The sequence below is a fragment of the Thrips palmi genome, unplaced genomic scaffold (assembly GCF_012932325.1).
Source record: "Thrips palmi isolate BJ-2018 unplaced genomic scaffold, TpBJ-2018v1 HiC_scaffold_1, whole genome shotgun sequence".
Lineage (NCBI taxonomy): Eukaryota > Metazoa > Arthropoda > Insecta > Thysanoptera > Thripidae > Thrips > Thrips palmi.
This window is the reverse complement of record NW_023144620.1, coordinates 899,018-918,954: the sequence shown is the minus strand read 5'-3', so window position 1 is coordinate 918,954 and position 19,937 is coordinate 899,018. Positions and strand designations below refer to the sequence as shown.

The 19,937-nt window shown below is 44.0% G+C and overlaps 2 protein-coding genes across 3 annotated transcripts in view; one reads left to right on the top strand and one right to left on the bottom strand.

The window, feature by feature from the left end:
- The window catches only part of LOC117639150, a 55,666-nt gene extending 41,031 nt beyond the window's left edge, over positions 1 to 14,635 (top strand). The window contains exons 1-3 of one of the 2 annotated variants that reach the window (XM_034374538.1): positions 13,546 to 13,820; positions 13,901 to 14,215; positions 14,302 to 14,635. In XM_034374538.1, coding sequence (XP_034230429.1) covers positions 13,940 to 14,215; positions 14,302 to 14,544 — 519 coding nt within the window. In that variant the 5' untranslated portion in view covers positions 13,546 to 13,820; positions 13,901 to 13,939 and the 3' untranslated portion in view covers positions 14,545 to 14,635. Of the gene's footprint in view, positions 1 to 13,545; positions 13,821 to 13,900; positions 14,216 to 14,301 lie in introns of those variants that run through there. The other variant, XM_034374527.1, reaches the window with a different exon arrangement.
- Positions 14,636 to 16,892: 2,257 nt separating this feature from the next.
- LOC117642864 lies at positions 16,893 to 19,218 on the bottom strand. Its single transcript, XM_034381467.1, has 2 exons — positions 19,021 to 19,218; positions 16,893 to 17,412 (listed from the first exon to the last, which is right to left on the bottom strand). Exons 1-2 carry the CDS (start codon positions 19,216 to 19,218, stop codon positions 17,218 to 17,220), a joined length of 393 nt encoding a protein of 130 aa, XP_034237358.1. The 3' UTR covers positions 16,893 to 17,217.
- Positions 19,219 to 19,937: the final 719 nt, after the last annotated feature.

The following is a 19,937-nucleotide window of genomic DNA, read 5'->3' as shown; positions in this document are numbered from 1 at the left end:
CGGAGCGGCGCGCAGCAAGGCGCCCGGGCCGCCCGCAGAGCGCCGTGGCGCGCCGCTTCCGTCCCCGTAGGACTTAAACCGTACGTCGTAGCCTGAAATGCATAATGACCTTTCTTGTGCGCAATAGAACGATCTACACGAGTTGTAAAGGGGTACTTTAAAAATCGCTCCCGCATTTCGCCACAAAATACGAAAAACCAAAATTGCAGCTTTAACCAAATCCCTTTTTTGACAGTTTGTGCCTTCTAGCGTGGATAGTTTTAGTCTGACGACGAAACACGTCTTTATATTAGTTCAAGAGCGTTCAATGTTGCATTGAACGAGCAAAACCGCAGTGAAATCGGACAAATAGGTAAAAAGTTAGCCGCCGTTCGAAAAGTGTAAATTTTGAACATTGAACGCTGATTGCGGCCAATGTGGTCGATAAAAGTTTTGGGATTTTTGGTATGTTATTCTACAATATGAACTCTATCGAATCCCAAAATTGCAGCTTGTTAGCAATTTTGTCCACCACAAATGTAATGTTTGCCTGGACTATGTCGTGGGAAAGAGTTGCTAGTGTCGAAGAGCTGGTACTGGTGAGCTGTATCGATTTCTGCTAAACACAGATTTGGCAAGATGTTCTGAATGCCAAAATTTGGCAAGCTTTGACCCAAAACCCTCACAAGCTGGAGAGTATTTTCGGGCGAATCTTGTCAACTTTTGGCATGCGGCATTCCAAGACAAACCATCATGGTTCAAAAGGTACTTGCTTAGATCTGGCCCCCCAATTTCTTCTTTCTTAGCCGACCACTAACAGACCACTCCCATTATTTTGTTGATTTGCACTGTCATTCATTTTGCGATACTTTTACTACAAATTTTTGCGATGAAACCGAGTTTGCGATTCCCACGATTTATCGCATCCTGGAGTGCGATAATTTTGTTATTACACTTTTTTTGCAATAACCACCCCATAATTTTTGCGATAATGGAGCGTTTTGTAGTAACTTGTATCACATTTTTTCTGCGATAACTTTTTATTGCATTTTCTTTGTAGTCATTATCGCAAAAATGTGATACTTTATTGCAAAATTTAGCTATAATTTTTTTATTGCAGATATTTAGTTGTCATTATAGCAAAAAAATGTGATAAGTTTTTTATTGCAAAATATATACGGTGGTTATCGCAATTTGAATAACAGTGTGGAGGCCCCTTTTATTATAACCACTTTTTTCGCATTTCGTAGTCTCACTGTGCGTCGGACACAAGTGGTCGCCACTTGCAAGCGTAGGACAAACTGGTCGACGCTTTAAAGGGTCGACCTGTCCTACACTTGGATTTGCAGTGTAGATTAAGCGTACAAATGTGTAGATCATTTATTATGACAGTCTCCTCATTGGTTCGTCTCTTCGCAGGTACAGTTTCGTATTCAACATTGTCGTGTGTGGTTCAAACCTCCTTATCACACTAATCGCTCTTGATAAGGACGCCTCAAGTATACTTAAGAGTTCACACAGCTTGACAGTTTTTAAGATTATTTCAATCTTACGCTATTGCGCGCTTAACAACGCACTACTTCCTTTCCCTTCGGACGGCGGACAAAAAATAAGCACCTCACTTTTCGAAAAGTTCTTTCCAACGCAGCTGCGTCGAAAGTGTCGAGGCAAACTCTGATTTTCATAATACTGAGCTCAATTCAGAAATTGACGTGGTTTTTGTTGGTTGACGTAGACAAGACGACGGCCACCAACATTATGGAATCTTTGCGACTCTTGCAGGTTATTCATTGCCACACCAGCGGGGACCTTTAATTTGAACGTTCGGGGCATTCCAAGTCAAACCACCATGGTCCAAAACGTACTTGCTCAGATCCGGCTCTCAATTTTTTCTTCCATCGTTGCCTATCACAAAGAAAAACACTCCAATAATTATTATTAGGCACGAAGTAGCCTTAGAGTATCCCCCAGGATTCAGCCTCGCTGGGATTTGATCGCGTGGCCCCTTATGCAAGTCGAAACTTCTCTGTACGATTTTGATGAGATTTTGCAGACTGGTAGAATTCTGAGACGTGATTTCAATTCTGGAGTATGGTTGAAATCTTAGCGATAAATTTTGAGAAAATTGCCGTCAAAATCACTGTTTCCATAGCAAAGCTCGACTCGTCAACGAAAAGGGAAGAGAGAGGGGGGAGCCGAGCCAAACCCAACCAATAGCATGGCTCCTTTTCGCTTGTGTACAGGTTACCCCAAAAACGGTCGCTGCTTTGAAAAAGGACGTGCGAATAAAAAACTTTCCGCGACCGTGATAGAACAGATGTAACAATAGCACAAGAGGGTTTTTTGGACGCAGTCTTTTCATTGGCACTGCCTGATGAAAATTTTTAATGGGAATGTCTTTGCTCATGCGCGGAACATTTGTTTGATGTTTCTTTTCATTCAGTTAGCACGATGACCACATCGCTCCACCTCGCGACTTTCAGTGCTCATGTTCCTCGAACAAGACTCACCTGCGATTCGAAACCATCCCTACTGAGTTTATAAAGTTTGTCAAACCAACCGTCGTGGTGTTATTACGTTGTGAATGAGAACTATTACACATAATTGAAGAAAACATGACTAGAGAACCGCCTTTTGAAACAAGCCAAACAATTCAACGTGAGCAACAATGGCGGAGCAGTTTTAATGCGCGACTACTCGTGTTTTCGGCTTCGCTATTTTCGCAAGGGCGCAGTTGCCGAGAAGATTGTTGCCAACCCGCGAAAGTTAATTTACTGCCTCCTTTCCCCCACGAACATTTTAATAATGATTGACTTCAAAGATGTTCCAGTGTGGAATACATTAGCATTGGAATTTTTCGAATTTTACGGCATTTTGATTTGATTTCTTTTTGTTGCCAAGTTTAAATTTTGACGGGTGGCACATCGACCACATTGATACCCTTGCCATTCGTACCTAAACCACCCCCTATCCCTTTTACACAACTTTTTTCCTTTTTCCACACTCCTACACAATAACTATATTGACTTCGTGACTCCTAGGATTTCTTGAAATCGTATTTTTTTGTTTAAAAAAAAAAAAGGACTGAAATTAAAACTTTGTCCGCAGTACTCTACAAATCGAAAAGCGTACATTGTACTCTGTTAAAAAAGCCGTACATTTCAAGGAAAAAGGTACGGCTAGACCGTACCTCACGGTGTACAGAGCAACTGTACCCAAAAACCGTGGTTCCCATAAGAGCCCATGTTATGAAAAGCCGTACTCCGTACCCCAAAAGCCGTACTGGCTGAGGTACGGTGGTACCAGGCAAATTGTCTACCAGACTGTGCCTGTACCTTTTCCCGTCGATTTTTTTCTACAGTGTACGCTCTAACTGGAGCATACCTGCAAGCACGCTCTAACTAGCGCATGCCTGCCAAGCATGCACTTACTAGTGCATACATGCCATGTACACGCTAACTGAAGCATGCATCTAGCGCAAAAGGGGTAGGAAGTTGCCTGCATCAGTTAGCGTGTACATGGCATGTATGCACTGGTAAGTGCATGCTTGGCAGGCATGCGCTAGTTAGAGCGTGCTTGCAGGCATGCTCCAGTTAGAGCATACAATGTACGCTCTTCGGTTTGTAGAGTAATTTTTTGAAATTTCAAGTAAAATTTTAATATTTTTTAGTTTATTTTTTTTAAATTTGCGTCTTTAGGCGCTTAGATGGGTTGAAAACAGTACTTACATGGCTACATTATGTAGTGAGAAACATGTTTGGGACCCCCAGCCTTTGCCAAAAAAAAAAAAAAAAGTTTTTTACTAAAAATATACCATAATCCATTAACAGTAGAGATATTGACAAAAAAGCCCTTTATGTACGTGTTTCTCCGAATATTGACTAAGTGGGACCGATATAGGTCCTGTGCGTTGAAATGTTATCCTGGTGTCTGTCTTATCACTCTGGATCCATTTCGAGGTCAACTTCAGCATTACAAGAAATTAGGCATTAAACAGCAAGAACACGTAGGTTTCAGAGACAGACAAGGTTAACATTTTTAATGCACGGGACCAATGTAGAGTCAATTCTTGGGGAAACACTAAGGTAACTAAAAGAGCTTTTTGACAATAACTGTGGTGTTTATGGATTGCCATCCCCATTATTTTGCTGACTGCTAGAGTGACCCCGAAGCGTATGGAATTCGTAATTTCTCTTCAATCAATACAAGGTAGGTGTACGCTAGACCGTGTCTTGTCGTAACAGGCTTCGCGATGCTGCGCCAGTTTCGACCATCCACGCCTGGCGTATACACCTACCTTGGCCTGCGGCGCTAACTTACCTTCGGCAGGCTGCTTCCCTAGGCACACCGTGGAAATGGGCGTGATCCCCTCAAAAATAGCATTCGGTCATCAAAATCTACACCAATCGGATTCAACTTTCGGTCGGGGTTCCGAACGGGTTCTATTTTCGTCATCAGCAGCCTCAAAAACATATGAAACGATATGAAACGTGACACAAAGTTGAAAGTACCTAAAAAGTTGTCTTTTTTTGCCGTTTTTTAGTGTTTTTTGGCTAACATGACCGAATGGATTGAGATTAGGGTGGGTCGAAAATCCCAGAATTAAACGGCGTATGGTTTTGTTTGCAGTTGACCATATTAGAAAAGAGATCCCACAATGCTGCGGTCTGGTGACGTCACCTTCCATCTCTTTGGAGGCTCCAAACTTGGGTCTAATAGTGAAAAATGGCACTTTTGGCCCTACAGGGACCAAACCATGGATCGCCCAGGATGCGGCTATCTCGCGATGGGTGCGGAATACGTTCCTTTATATTCCTGCAAAGTCTGGGCGATGTGGCTCAACATCTTGGTTAAGCCCGGGCACTTGTTTTAACGCTAAAACAAAGTTGCAAAACACTAAAAATTGGATTTAAGGGTCTATTGTTTGCTCAAAGGTCCCATATACTTGCATGCATGGAAAGGGCTCAAAAAATGTAATTTTTTGGTATATATAACTTTGTGATCGGACGAAAATTGTTGCCAGGGCGAAACTTTACACATTTCTGCAAAAGCTCAAAAACACTAAAAAGTGATCTTTAGGAGAATATGTATTGCCTGTGAATCCAATATGATCATACAGTTCGAAAGATCTAAAAAAATTCAAAATTTTGGTATATAAAGTTTTGTGAATGGACAAAAACTCGATTTGTAGTTAATTATAGAAGAAAGTGTAAACGTTCGTCGTGCCATCTTTTGCCTAACAAGGGCTTTGCTTCGCTTTGCTTGTTAATTATCTTGCAACTATTCGAGTATTTGTCCAATCACAAAACTTTATATACCAAAATTTTGCATTTTTTTAGATCTTTCGAACTGTATGATCATATTGGATTCACAGGCAATACATATTCTCCTAAAGATCACTTTTTAGTGTTTTTGAGCTTTTGCAGAAATGTGTAAAGTTTCGCCCTGGCAACAATTTTCGTCCGATCACAAAGTTATTTGCTGAGCGAAGCGAAGCACCCTGTTTGGGATTTTGAATAGCTCATTTGTCCGACCCCCCCCCCTGATACCTTTAGTTTACAAAGGTATCTTCCTCTGTTTATTTTTACTATATTCATATGCGTATACATAGTCGAAGCTCCATAGTCCAAGCTCTATAGTTCAAGCTCTATAGTCCAAGCTCCATAGTCCAAACTCTATAGTCCAAGCTCTATAGTCCAAGCTCCATAGTCCAAACTCTATAGTCCAAGCTCCATAGTCCAAGCTCCATAGTCTAAGCTCCATAGTCCATATTCTATAGTCCAAGCTCAATAGTCCAAGCTCCATAGTCGTACGCCAAGCTTCATAGGCCATTTAGTTTGAGAATAAGATCTGTCGCGAGTAGGGTATGATCTTTCGCGAGTACAGGAAGATCTGTCACGAGCCCGTTAGGTTAGGTTAGGATTGGTTGGATCATTTAGTTTGAGAATAAGATCGGTCGAGAGTAGGGAAAGATCTGTCACGAGTAGAGAAAGATCTGTCACGAGCCCGTTAGGTTAGGTTAGGATTGGTTGGACCATTTAGTTTGAGAATAAGATCTGTCGAGAGTAGGGTAAGATCTGTCACGAGTAGAGAAAGATCTGTCACGAGCCCGTTAGGTTAGGTTAGGATTGGTTGGATCATTTAGTTTGAGAATAAGATCGGTCGAGAGTAGGGAAAGATCTGTCACGAGTAGAGAAAGATCTGTCACGAGCCCGTTAGGTTAGGTTAGGTTTGGTTGGACCATTTAGTTTGAGAATAAAATCTGTCGAGAGTAGGGTAAGATCTGTCACGAGTAGAGTAAGATCTGTCACGAGCCCGTTAGGTTAGGTTAGGATTGGTTGGAACATTTAGTTTTAGAATATTAAATAGCCTTCCGTCGATTCAAGGAGAAACCAACCATTGCCGAATCACAATCCTTTGCGCAAAAGCATACTTCCTGGCTATCACCCCCCCAAAAGAAAAGAGGCTCATTTTCAAAATAAACACATCCAAATTTACTACTGATAAAAATGCATTACCATCTCCAGCAGAATCCAGCTCAGCATCGAGGCCGAAGGCCTTCCCCTGGCTAGTATATACCAAAAAATTACATTTTTTGAGCCCTTTCCATGCATGTAAGTATATGGGACCTTTGAGCGAACAATAGACCCTTAAATCCAATTTTTAGTGTTTTGCAACTTTGTTTTAGCGTTAAAACAAGTGCCCGGGCTTAACCAAGATGTTGAGCCACATCGCCCAGACTTTGCAGGAATATAAAGGAACGTATTCCGCACCCATCGCGAGATAGCCGCATCCTGGGCGATCCATGGTTTGGTCCCTGTAGGGCCAAAAGTGCCATTTTTCACTATTAGACCCAAGTTTGGAGCCTCCAAAGAGATGGAAGGTGACGTCACCAGACCGCAGCATTGTGGGATCTCTTTTCTAATATGGTCAACTGCAAACAAAACCATACGCCGTTTAATTCTGGGATTTTCGACCCACCCTAATTGAGATAGAAAGCTGAATTTTGGTGTGTGGCGAGCCAAGGACATACCTTATGACCCTGCAAAATCTCAGCCAGATCGGCTGAGCCGTTCAGGAGGAGTAGTGCACTCACACACACACGCAGACAGACAGACAAACAGACAGACAAAACTTTTCAACCCCACTGGAGTAACGGGCTTCGCTATCGCTCAGCCAAAAAGGTTTTTTTTTAGTCAAACGTTCTTTTTGGCAAAGACGGGGGGTCCCAAGCATATTTCTCACTATGTGAAGTTGCCATTTATTGTTGTTGTGCCATTTGAGCGCTTGTAAGCGATATTAAGATGCAGTTTCCGAAAAAACTAAGAGAAAAGGTTTTGACATTTCAAAAAATTACAACGGTCAAACTTTTGATTTTCTTCTTTAAAACAAAATTTATAGGCGTGTTCTTTGGGTGGTAGGTTACGACAGAAAAAATTGGGCGCCAGATCACTCTTGTAAATTTTGTCAAAATGTCAGAAACATGTCTGAAATCCTGATCAAAATTCGCGCACTTATGAAAGCTGAAATTCTGAATACGCATCCTGATACTGGTGGTTCGAGTTTTACACTATGTCTTTTACCACGTTTTACGATAATACGCCCCCTGCATTTGAACCTGGGGCCAAAATCTCTGATTTTCTGAATAATTGGTACGTGTTCAGTCGAAAACGGACAGAATCGGGCAAAAACGGAATGAAAATAAGCGAAGCTGGTCTTATATTAGTTACATGGAACGTTATTTCGGAGAATCATCCCGTAAAACAACCCACGTTAGATTGGACGTCGAAGTTGAGGTAGGCTCGTGCACTGTTCCGCAGAACGCACGTAATTAGTCGAAATAAGACGAAACCGGGCCAAAACCGAATGAAAATAGGCGCAGCGGGTGTTATATTAGTTAAATGGAACGTTATTTTGATGAATCATCCCGTAAAACCACCTACCTTTGCGAATTGTCGGACTCAGGCTCCTGCAGGCCGCGCGCAGCCGAGCGCTGGTTTGGTGGTTATGTTCGTCTGTTGTGATGGTCCGTTAACCCTTTCGATGAATACTCGAAATACGCGTAAAAGCGTGCGGAATCGATAGAAACTTATCGAACAAATTATTTTGTGGATTATTATCACCGAAATTCGAGTCAGAGTCGACGGGAAAGCTTTAAATCGCAAAATATGAAAAGGTCGTTTTCGGACTGTTCGAGCTGGCGGTGGCTACCCGGTCCGGATCCCTGCCGAATCGGGTTGCAGCGCGGTAAAGCGGGCTCCCATTCCAATTGGGGCGGGAAAGTTGCAACTCTTTTGAATTTACAGGATACTTTGAAGTGTCCTCTTTCCAAAAATACTTAATTTATGGGGAATATCAGGATCCAAGTTACGCAAATCGAGCTGCATAAATCGCAAGACGGAGGCCCCAGCCGCCTCCGTTGCTTATCCATTAAAGTCCTAGTCTCATGCTCCCACAGACTCTCCATTGCCACCAGAATAAGTGAGCGCCCGATTCGCTCTAATGTGCTGTGGAATTAGTGCCTTTTGTATAGCACCCAGCAATCTAGAGGAGCTGTCCCTGTGAGTGTCCTTTAAAAGGCACAAATTCGACCCATTTGTGCCTCGACTTATTTCAACCTAAATTTTAAAAAAAAGAAGTTTTAAATATTTGACAAAACCAACTTCTGGGTTATATTTTTCGTTTTTCTTTTATACTGACTTCGCCATCCATTCTTGTCCAGCATGCTAAATTTGACAGCTGCTCTTTGAGTTTAGCTAAAACTTCTTGTGAGTGGATCAATGGTCTTCTTGGATTTCGTTGAGGCGGCAAAGTCAAGACTGGAATGATCAATAAATAATTAACTTTCTGACTAAGTGACAAAACAAATTATTTAAAAATGAAGAAACAGAAAACGTTAAGTTCAATACCTGAATTAGTATCTGTGAGATACATTGCAATTGATTCTAAATTGTCCTGCCTAACACCGAAAAAGAATTCTGGTTAAAAGTACCAGACCAATCCTAGTTAAACGAGTACTAGTTACTCGTACGAGAATCCTAGTAACTCTTACCAGATAATCAGTTTGCAGTAACCAGATCGGGTGTTGTGACATTTACCAGGTGTATGAGAGAAACTAGGGTAAATTTTCAAATTTGTCCAAAATGACTTTTCTATATATCAATGAAATCGTCTCGACAAGACAAAATTTATTTCCTCGCGGGACATAAGCTTGGATCCAAACTGAGAAAGTTGGTTTGAGAATTCAAGAAAAACGCCCAAAATGATACATATTTTCTTGTGCAAATAAAAAACTAACGGTGGGCCGACCAAATCCTTTTAGGATTTTCTTTCAATAAGGGAGAGTGGGGTAATTCCGGACACGGGGTAATTCCGGACACTTCGATTTTCACTGGGTTTGAGTGAAGATAACTCAAAAGCCCGCCTAACAGAGGAAGATAATCAGTTTAAAAGGAGAATTCCAAATCGCCGAAGTAGGAGGTCAAACCGTTTGCCTGTGGTCGCTTCACGAAATTTGAGTACCATCAAAAATAGGCAAAAGCTGCATCTTTCCCTCTTATTTCCATGTACTTATCGTACCTTACCGTCAAGTTCAGTCCCATGACTAAAATTTTATCATATTATATGGTCATTGGACTTTACTTTGGCGTTTCAGGAGTGCTCGTATGGCTCGCCGTTTTCTTACAGTTGAACATCAAAGGTTTTCACTACCTGTGGGGTAAATCCGGACAATAAGGGTTATTTTCTTCAATTTCCCGCATAATGTTAAGGTAGTGGGTTCAAAATTGTGGACATGCATCCCCACCCAAGAAGGATAAAGAAAGAACGAAAAATAGCATTGCAGCTATGTTTAAGAGCTTTACTCTAGACAGTGTTGTCAATTTAGGGGTTTTGATACAAATTATTCCTTATAATATGCTTTGAGTAATAATCAAACACTTCAGTTCGCAGCAAATGTCCTTGTACGCCTACTAAAAGCACGCCTCACATCAAAACAAGCGAAAGTAAGCTCGAGTAGTGTCAAATTTTAAGGTCGTCCGGCATTGCCCCATAGGTCGTCCGGAATTACCCCAGGCTGGGGCAATTCCGGACACGTGCAGGGCTTTTGTTAGGCGCCTATATCTCCCTAACCGTTGCTGAGATTTGGCTTTCATGTATACCATTTTGAAGGTAAGGGTCCATACTTTACTCTCCTGTCATAACATTTAACCCAAGAAGCATATTCAAGCTCAAAGACAAAAAAGAAAAAAAGCGTCCGGAATTACCCCACTCTCCCTTACCTTGTTAAATCTGGTTATTAATAAGAACACTGTACCGAATGCAGCTCACCTCAGTCACATCAAATCATATAAGGGCATCCTGGAAGCCATTCCATGTAGTGCTCTTGTGCAGACTGTGCCAGTAAGACCTTCCTATTTTCTGCTTATGTGACAGCCATTATCATATCGATTGTTAAAAAGTTTATTTTTTTCTTAGGTAGGAACAGATGTTAGGTTAGGTTAGGTGTTGTGTCCAAAGAAACATCACGTAATCCAGCTGAACGTTCACCCATTTTCCCTTTTTGGCCCGCCCTTCTATTCAAAAAATAGGGGGAGGGCCTATGCATTTGCCTTTGTGTCTGTGTGTTGTTGTTGTTGTTGTTGGCGTCTGTGTACAAGGAAGGAGTTGAGCTAGAGTAACCAGATTTGGAGGGTACTTCAGGAGTACCGTCCAAACAAATAATCCGGTGGTGCAAATCCCGTCCGGGTTGCACAAGGGCTGCTGCAGGTGCATCATGGTTTACATGACCGGGAGGGGGATTTCCGCCATTATTAGTGCTAGCAGGGCACATAGGGGTATTTTTGGAATCGGGGCGACGAGACAAGATGAATGGACCTGGTCCCGACCCCATCGGCCGCTTTTACATGTTGGCCAGATCAGGATCTTCAAAAAAGGGGGTCGACCGACTAAAAAAATTTATTGCAGATTTCGATTGGTCTCAGCAAAACCTTTTCAACTAGGGGTCAGAAAGGGGGTCCAGGAGCCCGACTTCGTCTATTAGTCACATCAGGATCTTCAAAAAAGGGGGTCGACCGACTAAAAAAATTTATTGCAGATTTCGATTGGTCTCAGCAAGACCTTTTCAACGAGGGGTTGGAAAGGGGGTCCAGGAGCCCGACTTCGTCTATTAGTCACATCAGGATCTTCAAAAAAGGGGGTCGACCGACTGAAAATTTTTACTTAAGTTTTCGATAGGTCTTGGCAAGACCTCTTCAAGGGGGGTTCGGAAGGGGGGTCCAGGAGCCCGCCTTCATGAGTTATGGGAAAAAGTGCGACGGACTCGTTTTGTGCTCCTGCTGTGCCTCTATTGCAAGGAGTTGCAGTAGCATGGCAAATATGGGTATTTTCGGAATGAGGGCTAAGAGACAAATGAAATGGGCATATTCTAAGGACAGTTGGAGTAAAAAGTGTAAGGACTATTGCATATTGTGAATAGAAGCGCGGGCCTAAGTCACGATGGTACATCGATAACTTTGCTTTACCCGCTCACGGTGTGTGTGATGCGAGCGGGCCGAAGGCCCGAGAAAAGGCCGCCGGCAGGCCAAGCTGGGCCGGCCCCCTGTCGAACCGAGTTGCCGGCGCAGCGAAGCGGAGCTGGCAACTCGGTTCGACGGAAGGGCGGGCCCTAGCTTGTTTGAAGATTGAGTGGATTTTTGGCGAGCGATAGCGAGCCCATGCCGTGTTTGGGGGTACCAAAAAGTGTCTGGTCGTCTGTCTGTCTGTAACTCACTCACGTTTCTCAGCAACTACCCCACAAATAGTTTCAAAATTTCGCACCGGAAGGCTCCTAAATCTCCCCCAGGGGGAGTTTATCTTATATTCACGATAACTATTGTTTGAAATATTCAAAACATCTTTTTGAATTAGGTTCTTAGCGTGGTTAGGTTGGCAGTGGTTGGCAGCTCGTAGCAATTTCTCATACTTGCGGCCGCGACTCTTAAATACGGGACCTGGCAAAACATTGTCAAATAAAACGAACTAAAGAGCAGAAGGGCTTAGAAGTGAGTACGGTCATAGTTTTTTGATATTTTAGAATGATTGAAACCCCTCCGGAGTGTCAACTCAGTGAAATACGGAAAATGAAAGTGACAATTATTACGCGTTTCGTCCGTCCGTCCACCCCCTCCCCTCCCCCGCTGCAGGGGAAATGTTTTAGTCAGTGGAGTGTGTTTGATAATTGCAAGAATGATTTGGTCTTTTTAACCTTTGTGAGTGTATTTCCATTTATATTCTCAGACACTATATTCTTTAGTTGTTTGCTTTGCTCAATAACAGTTAGAAAATATATTAATACATTCTATGAGTACAAACCAGATGCTAATCTTGCCAAAATAAATAGTCTTTGCTGACTCTTGGCACTGATTCTGGGAAAAGGCTTCATTGCAATGCTGTGAGTTTACTATAGTACTAACCTAAAGAAAACCATATGATGAGTGAGTGTAGCACATTCAAGGTTTGACATTGACATCAGATTCAATGAGACGATTCACTGACTTGGTCATATGATTTCATGAGACAATTCTTTTAACTTAATCATGCATTGTCTGCGACAACTGCTAATTTGTGTTGGTCATGGTTTGAGTTGGCTTTTTTTTTTTAATTTACTCAGAATGTTAGGTAAATACTTTTGCTAAACTGTTTCAAAGATTAAATAACACATCATGACTATCATTATGAATAAAATAAACTTGCGTTTAGCAATAAGTGGCCTCGACATTGGATTCTATGAAACGATTCATTGGATCTGACAGAAGGTCTTCTCCGTAAAGTAGTTGCAATCAGCCTGCCTGTAAATATGTCTCTTTTTAATTAATGCAGATAAATCAATATAGTTTAATCCACTAGTTTAAACTAAAAGGGAGGAAGGCTTTTTAGGTATTACTAATAACATTGCGTATTCATAAGTTCAGTAACAAGGAGATATCGAATGGTAATTGAAGTATTTGTGAATCGTATTAAGCAATTCAATGCTGGCTGTTAATTGTTTCTCGACTGAGTAACAGGGTCAGGGTTCATGGCATGACACCATGAACAGGAAACGCTCTTAAAAAACCTAACAACTGAAGACCCATACTTTCAACTAGAATCACATGATTTAGAACCAAAATTTCCTCGGTGTTTCCTTGCTTCCTGCAGTATTTGGTGTGCTGATTACAAAAATGACAAAAATCACAAAAATTTAATCCCAGACCTTTACTTTTCCAAATATTTACCAATTTTGGACCAAAATTTTTACATCGAGTTTTACTTCGTTTCCTGCAGTTTTTGGTGTGCTGATCACGAAAATGACCTCCAATTTCATCTCAGACCTTTACTTTTCCAAATATTTACCAATTCCGGACCAAAATTTTTACATCGAGTTTTACTTCGTTTCCTGCAGTTTTTGGTGTGCTGATCACGAAAATGACTTCCAATTTCATCCCAGACCTTTACTTTCCCCAAAATTTACCAATTTGTGACCAAACTTTTAAAATTGAGTTTCACATTGACCCTGTATTGGCCTTACTTTGCACATATTCTTCACCATCTTCTACAAGAATACAGACGCATCGCTCGCCTACTACGCGCCCAAACAAAACGGCGCGTACCCCTAGTGTTAAATTAAGGCCTATGGCAAAGTTTGCCAGAATCCTCCAGCCAACCAGCAGGATAGTGAGGACATTGCTGTGTTCAGGGCCTCTCTATTGACGGAACTTGAAAAGTGGCCCCAAATATATCTTTACGTCACAAAATGGGCCTGTTCTTCTGGCCAAAGTTCGCATCTCTTCCGAATATGTCTGAGGAGAACAGAGCTGACGCAAGTAATTAAAATCAACTCTGATCAAAGTGCAAAACGTGCACGGCTGCAAAACGGATGAATAATCACTCTTTCCTTTTTTAGGTTTTGGCAGAAGTTCGGCGCCTTTGTGGCGAGCAAGCCATGTGTCTAGAGCGACGAGGCCGGGCAGACGCAGGCGTCGGCGAGACTGCATCGGGAGAGCAGCAGCCGGCCTCAAGAAGGCGCCGGGTTCGCCGCGTCGATAGCGATGACGAATATAACAGTCTGATCGACATGGATACGGCCGAGCAGCGCCTCGTCCAAGACGAGGTGCAGCAGTACCTGCTATTGCAGGATTTCAATGTGAAAGCAAGTGAGGTCCTTCAATGGTGGAAGAGTAGTGCCCCCTGTGCCCTGTGCTATCAGAAGTCATCACACGTATGGACGAGTAGCGTATGGGTTCACAGTGTTGCAGGACACCATTCCTAACTTATTCCTTACATAGAATTTTTTGTTGTCCACAGGCGGCCGTTTTTCCCACCCTAAGCAGAGTCGCAAGACTAATTCTGGCCACACCGGCAGCAAGTGCGCCGGTGGAGCGTGTGTTTAGTCGGGCAGAACGCCTCATCAGCCCAACAAGAACATGCCTCGCCACTGACACAGTGGATGATTATCTGTTTTTGAATGATTTCATCAAGTCCTTCGGCTTGGAGGTGCTTTCTTTGGACGATGGCGACGAAGCGGAACCCCTTGAGGGAGAAGAATAGTGAATTGGTGGCGGTGACCCGGTGACCGGTGGCGCCATTCATCAAGTGGTGCAGTTATTTTTCTAGTCAAAAAGAGCTTTTTTTTTTTAAATTTGACAATAATTATTTTTTGCCATATTCTTACCTCTTTTCTACCTTGAAATAAAGAATACATTGCAAAATTCTCGAAAATTCTTCTAGCGTCGTGATTTGGCATCGACTGGGGTAGTACGGAGAAGTGCGGACCCAGGGGGGCACAGATCTTTTGCCCCTACCATGGCACTTAGATCAGGGGTCTCAAACTGGCGGAAGACCGCGGGCCGCACCGGGAGAAAAGAGAGAGATGGGAGATAAGGCGAGTAGGCCGGGGAGGTGTGAAATCGGCGCTGACCGGCGCTGGCTTTGCTTGCCTTCGTCCAAACGAAGCGAGCACATCGTCCATCTCTCCTGCTCTCACTGACTCCTATGGGAAAGACAAGGATAGATGCCAGCGGGCGACACACCGGGCTCGAACCGGCGGCCCGGCGGCGACGAGCCAGCTCTCTGCTGCCTCGGCTCACGTCGGCCGCGCGAGCACACTGTCTGTCCTTGTCCCTCCCATATAACCGTGGGAGTGCGAGAGAGACAGCCTCACTGCCGGCCGCTCGACACATTCGACAGCAGGGAGACGAGCCAGCCGCCGTCGCCGGCCCGGCCTGGACTTGTGTCTCTCGCCTATCTTTCCCATTGCGGCCCGCTGCGGGCCGCACTGCGGCCCGAGAAGCGCCTGAGCGGCCCGCGGGCCGCGTGTCTGAGACCCCTGACTTAGATACCACCTGAAAGGTAGGCAAAAGGTCATGCGTTTCTCCTCAAGGTAGACAAAAACCCATACTTTTCTCCTGGATCCGCCACTGAGAACGGAACGCATGCATGGTCCGGGGGTTGGAGGGGGGCACCCTCCACCTGCCTGGAGGCTGACGCGGCCGCGGCCTAAGGGAGGCCGTAGCCGGCCCTTCACTAACCGAGCGGCCAGGTGCTGGCCGGTGGAGGGGGGATCTGAGGAGAGCGTCCAGGCGGCAGGCGGCAAGCACAGGCCGTTCAAGTGTCCACGGCCTGACGCAGGCCGACTCGGCCTGCGCTTGGCCGGCTCGGTCGGCCAGCGCAGTCCGTGGCCGAGGCGGCTGTGCGGCCAGTTCCAAGCGGCGCGTAGGGTCAGGGCGGGGAAGAACTGGACAGGGGAAGAACTGGACACCCCATATTTAACTTCAAATACTGTATGCACAGTCATAACAACTATCAGTTGTTCCGTGGCATCAGCGGTACATTACGTGAAAGTTGTTAAGCCTGTGCCTACGATATTTGAGGTAAAATGTGGGGTGTCCAGTTCTTCCCCTGTCCAGTTCTTCCCCGCCCTGACCCTATTGGCGTTTTTGAAGAGCCCTGGCCGCAGGCCAAGGTCGGTACGCCAGGCGCGGATTGGAGGAACAGGCCGCGAGACATCGCGAAGCCTGTTACGACGAGACGCGGTCTGGCGTAAACCTACCTTGTAATTAAGGAACTCTACAAGGTTCCCGAGGTGTTGACAACTCAATGCCTTAAGAGCACCGTATCATGCACTGTATAACCACAACATAAGTGCACAAATTTCTGGCAAATTTTTAATCAGGAATTTAGTGTTCTTTTCAAGTACAACAATTGTTGTACGAAGTACAATGGAACCGGCATGACGAGTGCTGTGCAGTCCAGGGCTCGTTGTGGTCTGTACAATTCTCGCTGTACTTGCTACAAGGTAGGTTTACGCCAGACCGCGTCTTGTCGTAACAGGCTTCGCGATGTCTCGCGGCCTGTTCCTCCAATCCGCGTCTGGCGTACCTACCTTGGCCTGCGGCGCTAGCCTGCCCTCGGCAGGCATTGGCTTGTCCATCGTCGGGTACTTCTTACGTGTTGCATGCTGGGACCCCCCTTAATTCTAGATAGAGTTGCTTCATCTACAGATAACACGATCTTGACCCTTGTCACTTTTTAACTTGTTGAGGCTGGGGGGCCCCGCCCCCCAGACCCCCTTTCTTCAAGACAGAGGTGATCTACCTGCAGAAAACTCGATTTTTCGCCGTTTTTTAGGTGTTTTTCGGCTATAAAAACTGAACCAGTTGAGCTAGGAGAGTGAAATTTCGCGTGTGCCGAGCCAAGAACATACCTAATAAGCCTGCAAAGTCTCAGCCAGATCGGCCGAGCCGTTCAGGAGGAGTAGTGTACACACACTGACACACAGACAGACAGACACAACTTTTCAACCGCACTGGAGTAACGGGCTTCGCTATCGCTCAGCCAACAATCCCTGTTGTACTTTAAGTGTACAGTTTTTGTTTTACTTTTGTTGTACTATCCACACTTTTTCTTGCAGCGTGAGTCTATTAAGACTTTTCTTACTTCCGATCCTTGCATGCCCCAGTGCCCTTTAAATAGTCAAGGATACCGCAAGAAAAGCAGAGAACGTAAACAATGACCCTTTTATGTCTGTTTTCAGAGCGAGAGAGGAGAGGCGCTGATGAGATGTCATTCCCGCTGAGGGCTGTCATTCATTTAGGGCTGTTCTGATGCCGGCAATAGACAGATGGCACGCAAGATTCTTAACATCGATTGGCCAGCTAAAATTGCGATGAGGTGCAGCCGAATTTATTGTTTCGGAACCTGTTCAAGTTGAATCGAATAACCTCATGACGAAGTTTTCCCTCTTTTCGTAACAACTCGACGCAGCTCAGCCTTGAAGAGACCACAAACGACCAATTCTTGCAGCTCGTTGTGTATTCTGACTCCGACCTTCCAGGTATACTTCTCTATGCTCAATCCTTTTGTCATGGTGTCGAGGACGCGCATGCTGACGGTACCATTGATAACTTCGTAGTAGCCCTGCAACGAGAGTTTATTGTGACACGACTTACTCTGCAAACTGAAGATTGCGCCTACTGGAGTGGAGCAAATAAGTTTTTGTCGTATGGTGGCTATGCCGATTCGAAACTAAAAATTTTGTGCAGCTTATTGTGAATAAAGAGGAAATGTAGAAAATTTTAGGTGGTCCGTAGCCTCCAGGTTAGGTTATGCTGGCTCTCTCGGTATATCTAGACGTCAAATATTAGTGTTTCGTCCCTCCAACGATTCCATGTTTAGTACGACTGATTCCAGGTTAAGGGGGGACCCTGGTGAAAAAAATCGCCAAAATTCCAAAAAATAGTATTTTTAAAGTTCATAGATAAAAATGTGCATAGAAGGTTTCAGATTCAACAGGTTGTACACCCTTAAGCTAAGTGGGTAGTTTCTTTATCATTTGGAAGGAAATAACATTCAGATCAGTTGTCGTTGGCTTCTACGCTCAACTTCACAGCTTTGCTCAGTCGACAAAATAATTTGTCGTAGAAAGACTTCCTGCGTTCCTGGTTGACACCTACATGAGTCGTCTTGCATGGACTCTATTCATTGATGACTTGTCGACAAATTTTAGTGACGGAATCTTTATATCAGCCCTACTTTTTTTTTAAACACACCTAAAAGTTTGAAAAGAGGGGAATCACTTTTTTTTCTATTGTTAAAATTTGAAAACTCATATCTCAGGACAGAAGTTGAATTTGAAAATTCCGTCACTAAAATCTTTTCTATACATCATTAGGATAACCCAAAAAAGTTTTCAAGACTTTCCGTCCCGATGAAAGACGCAGGAAGATTTTTCCCCAACGCTCCAAAAACACTAAAAAGTCACTTTTCTCAGAGACTGTTCAACATTTTGGATTGAATTTTGTTTTGGGAACTCACCATAATGAACCTAATAATTAAGCAAAGTTTCAACTTCCTGGGATTATTTTGAAGCCTACTTGAAAGTTTCACCAGGGTCCCCACTTAACCGAATACATTGAAAGAAACAAAACATTAATTCCGCTCTCTTTACCTTCAACTCTATTCGTTGTTGCCTTATATCGTGGCGTGATCCTGGGTTATAGATACTGGACTGACTCCACGTCGTACTAAGTTCAATGAGGATACACTGTAATTCGAAGGGTGAGACATCTCACCAATTTTCGGCGGTACGAAATGTATCACCGCAAAAGGGTGATACTAAAATGTATCGCCGAAAAAAATGGTCGTACACGCATGTATCACCGATAAAAAGGTCGTACACAAATGTATCACCGAAAAAAAGATGAGAAAAGGAGAGATTGGCCCTTGTTTTACTGGGGAAGTATCACCCTTTTCTCGGTGATACATTCGTGTACGACCTTTTTTACGGTGATACATGCGTGTACGACCATTTCTTCGTTGATACATTTTAGTATCACCCTTTTTCGTTGAGACAGTTGTGTCTCACCCCTCAGAGGGTGAGATGTATCACTATTTGATTTTCAGTGTATGAACATATTTTATAAATTTGATGTTTAAGGCCTTTCCTTAGGTCATGACCTGAGTCATGATCGAAAAACGGCTCTGAAGCGAATTTCTTAATCTGCACACTACCTTACTGTCCCTTACCTTACGAACTGGGCAAATGAATGGTGGATGGACGCTCTCGATGAAACGCGACCACAAAAGTCCCTTGGCCGCGAGGAAACCACAGAGCCCTGTAGTCCAATTCCATGTTGTGTAGTACTCGCAACTACCTTCGGTCGCAGCTCCAGGATGGCAACGATGGAAGATTATGGTGAGCTGCATCAGACATTCGCCTCGCATGAGACATCCACGGCACAACCTTCAAACCGAAAATTGAATGGTCGCACTGGTAAAACTAAAGCGTAACTCTATGCTAGAGTAAAGCATAAAGTTACGGTCGAAATGAAGCATACTCGGGAAATTCCCTCATACATTTATGTAGGGGGATTCTTGGCGGATGAGCCTGTTACGTTTGATTTCAATCTGAACTCGATAACGCTTGAAAACAGAGGGTAATACTACGCTTTAGTTTAACCAGGAGGAAACAATGCGTCGAGCAAATACTCTGCTAATGCAAGTGTGGACCAAGTCCACGCTTCAAAGCGAGGACCACTCATGGTCCACGCTTTGTAGTGTCGACCAAGCAGTGGTCCATCCTTTGAAGCGTGGACCAAGCAGTGGTCAACGCTTTGAAGCGTGGACTTGGCTGGTCCACGCTTTGAAGCGTGGACTTGGTCCACACTTGCATTAACAGTGTATGGTCCATGACTGTCAGCAAAGGCACACGGCCTTGCAGCAGCAGGAGCAATGAATGCATTCATGATGCAGTCCATGTGGATTACTGCGTACTATACGTTCTACGAGAAAATTGATGCGATAAGCGGGCAGGACAGGAAATTCACGCCAAAGCTTTTGAGGAACGGCTGCGGACTGTCCAGCCAGGGGCCGAGTTGGCGTGGCACTACGACTCAAAGAAGACAACGTTCCCTTAACATTTCTTTGAGTGCTGCACACGACTT

Excerpts from the sequence above, each read along its gene's own strand:
- LOC117642864 (XM_034381467.1), bottom strand. The coding sequence starts at position 19,218 with ATGCGAGGCGAATGTCTGATGCAGCTCACCATAATCTTCCATCGTTGC. Across the intron at positions 17,413-19,020 it reads TCATTTGCCCAGTTCGTAAG|GGCTACTACGAAGTTATCAA; the intron begins GTAAGGGACAGT and ends CTCTCGTTGCAG.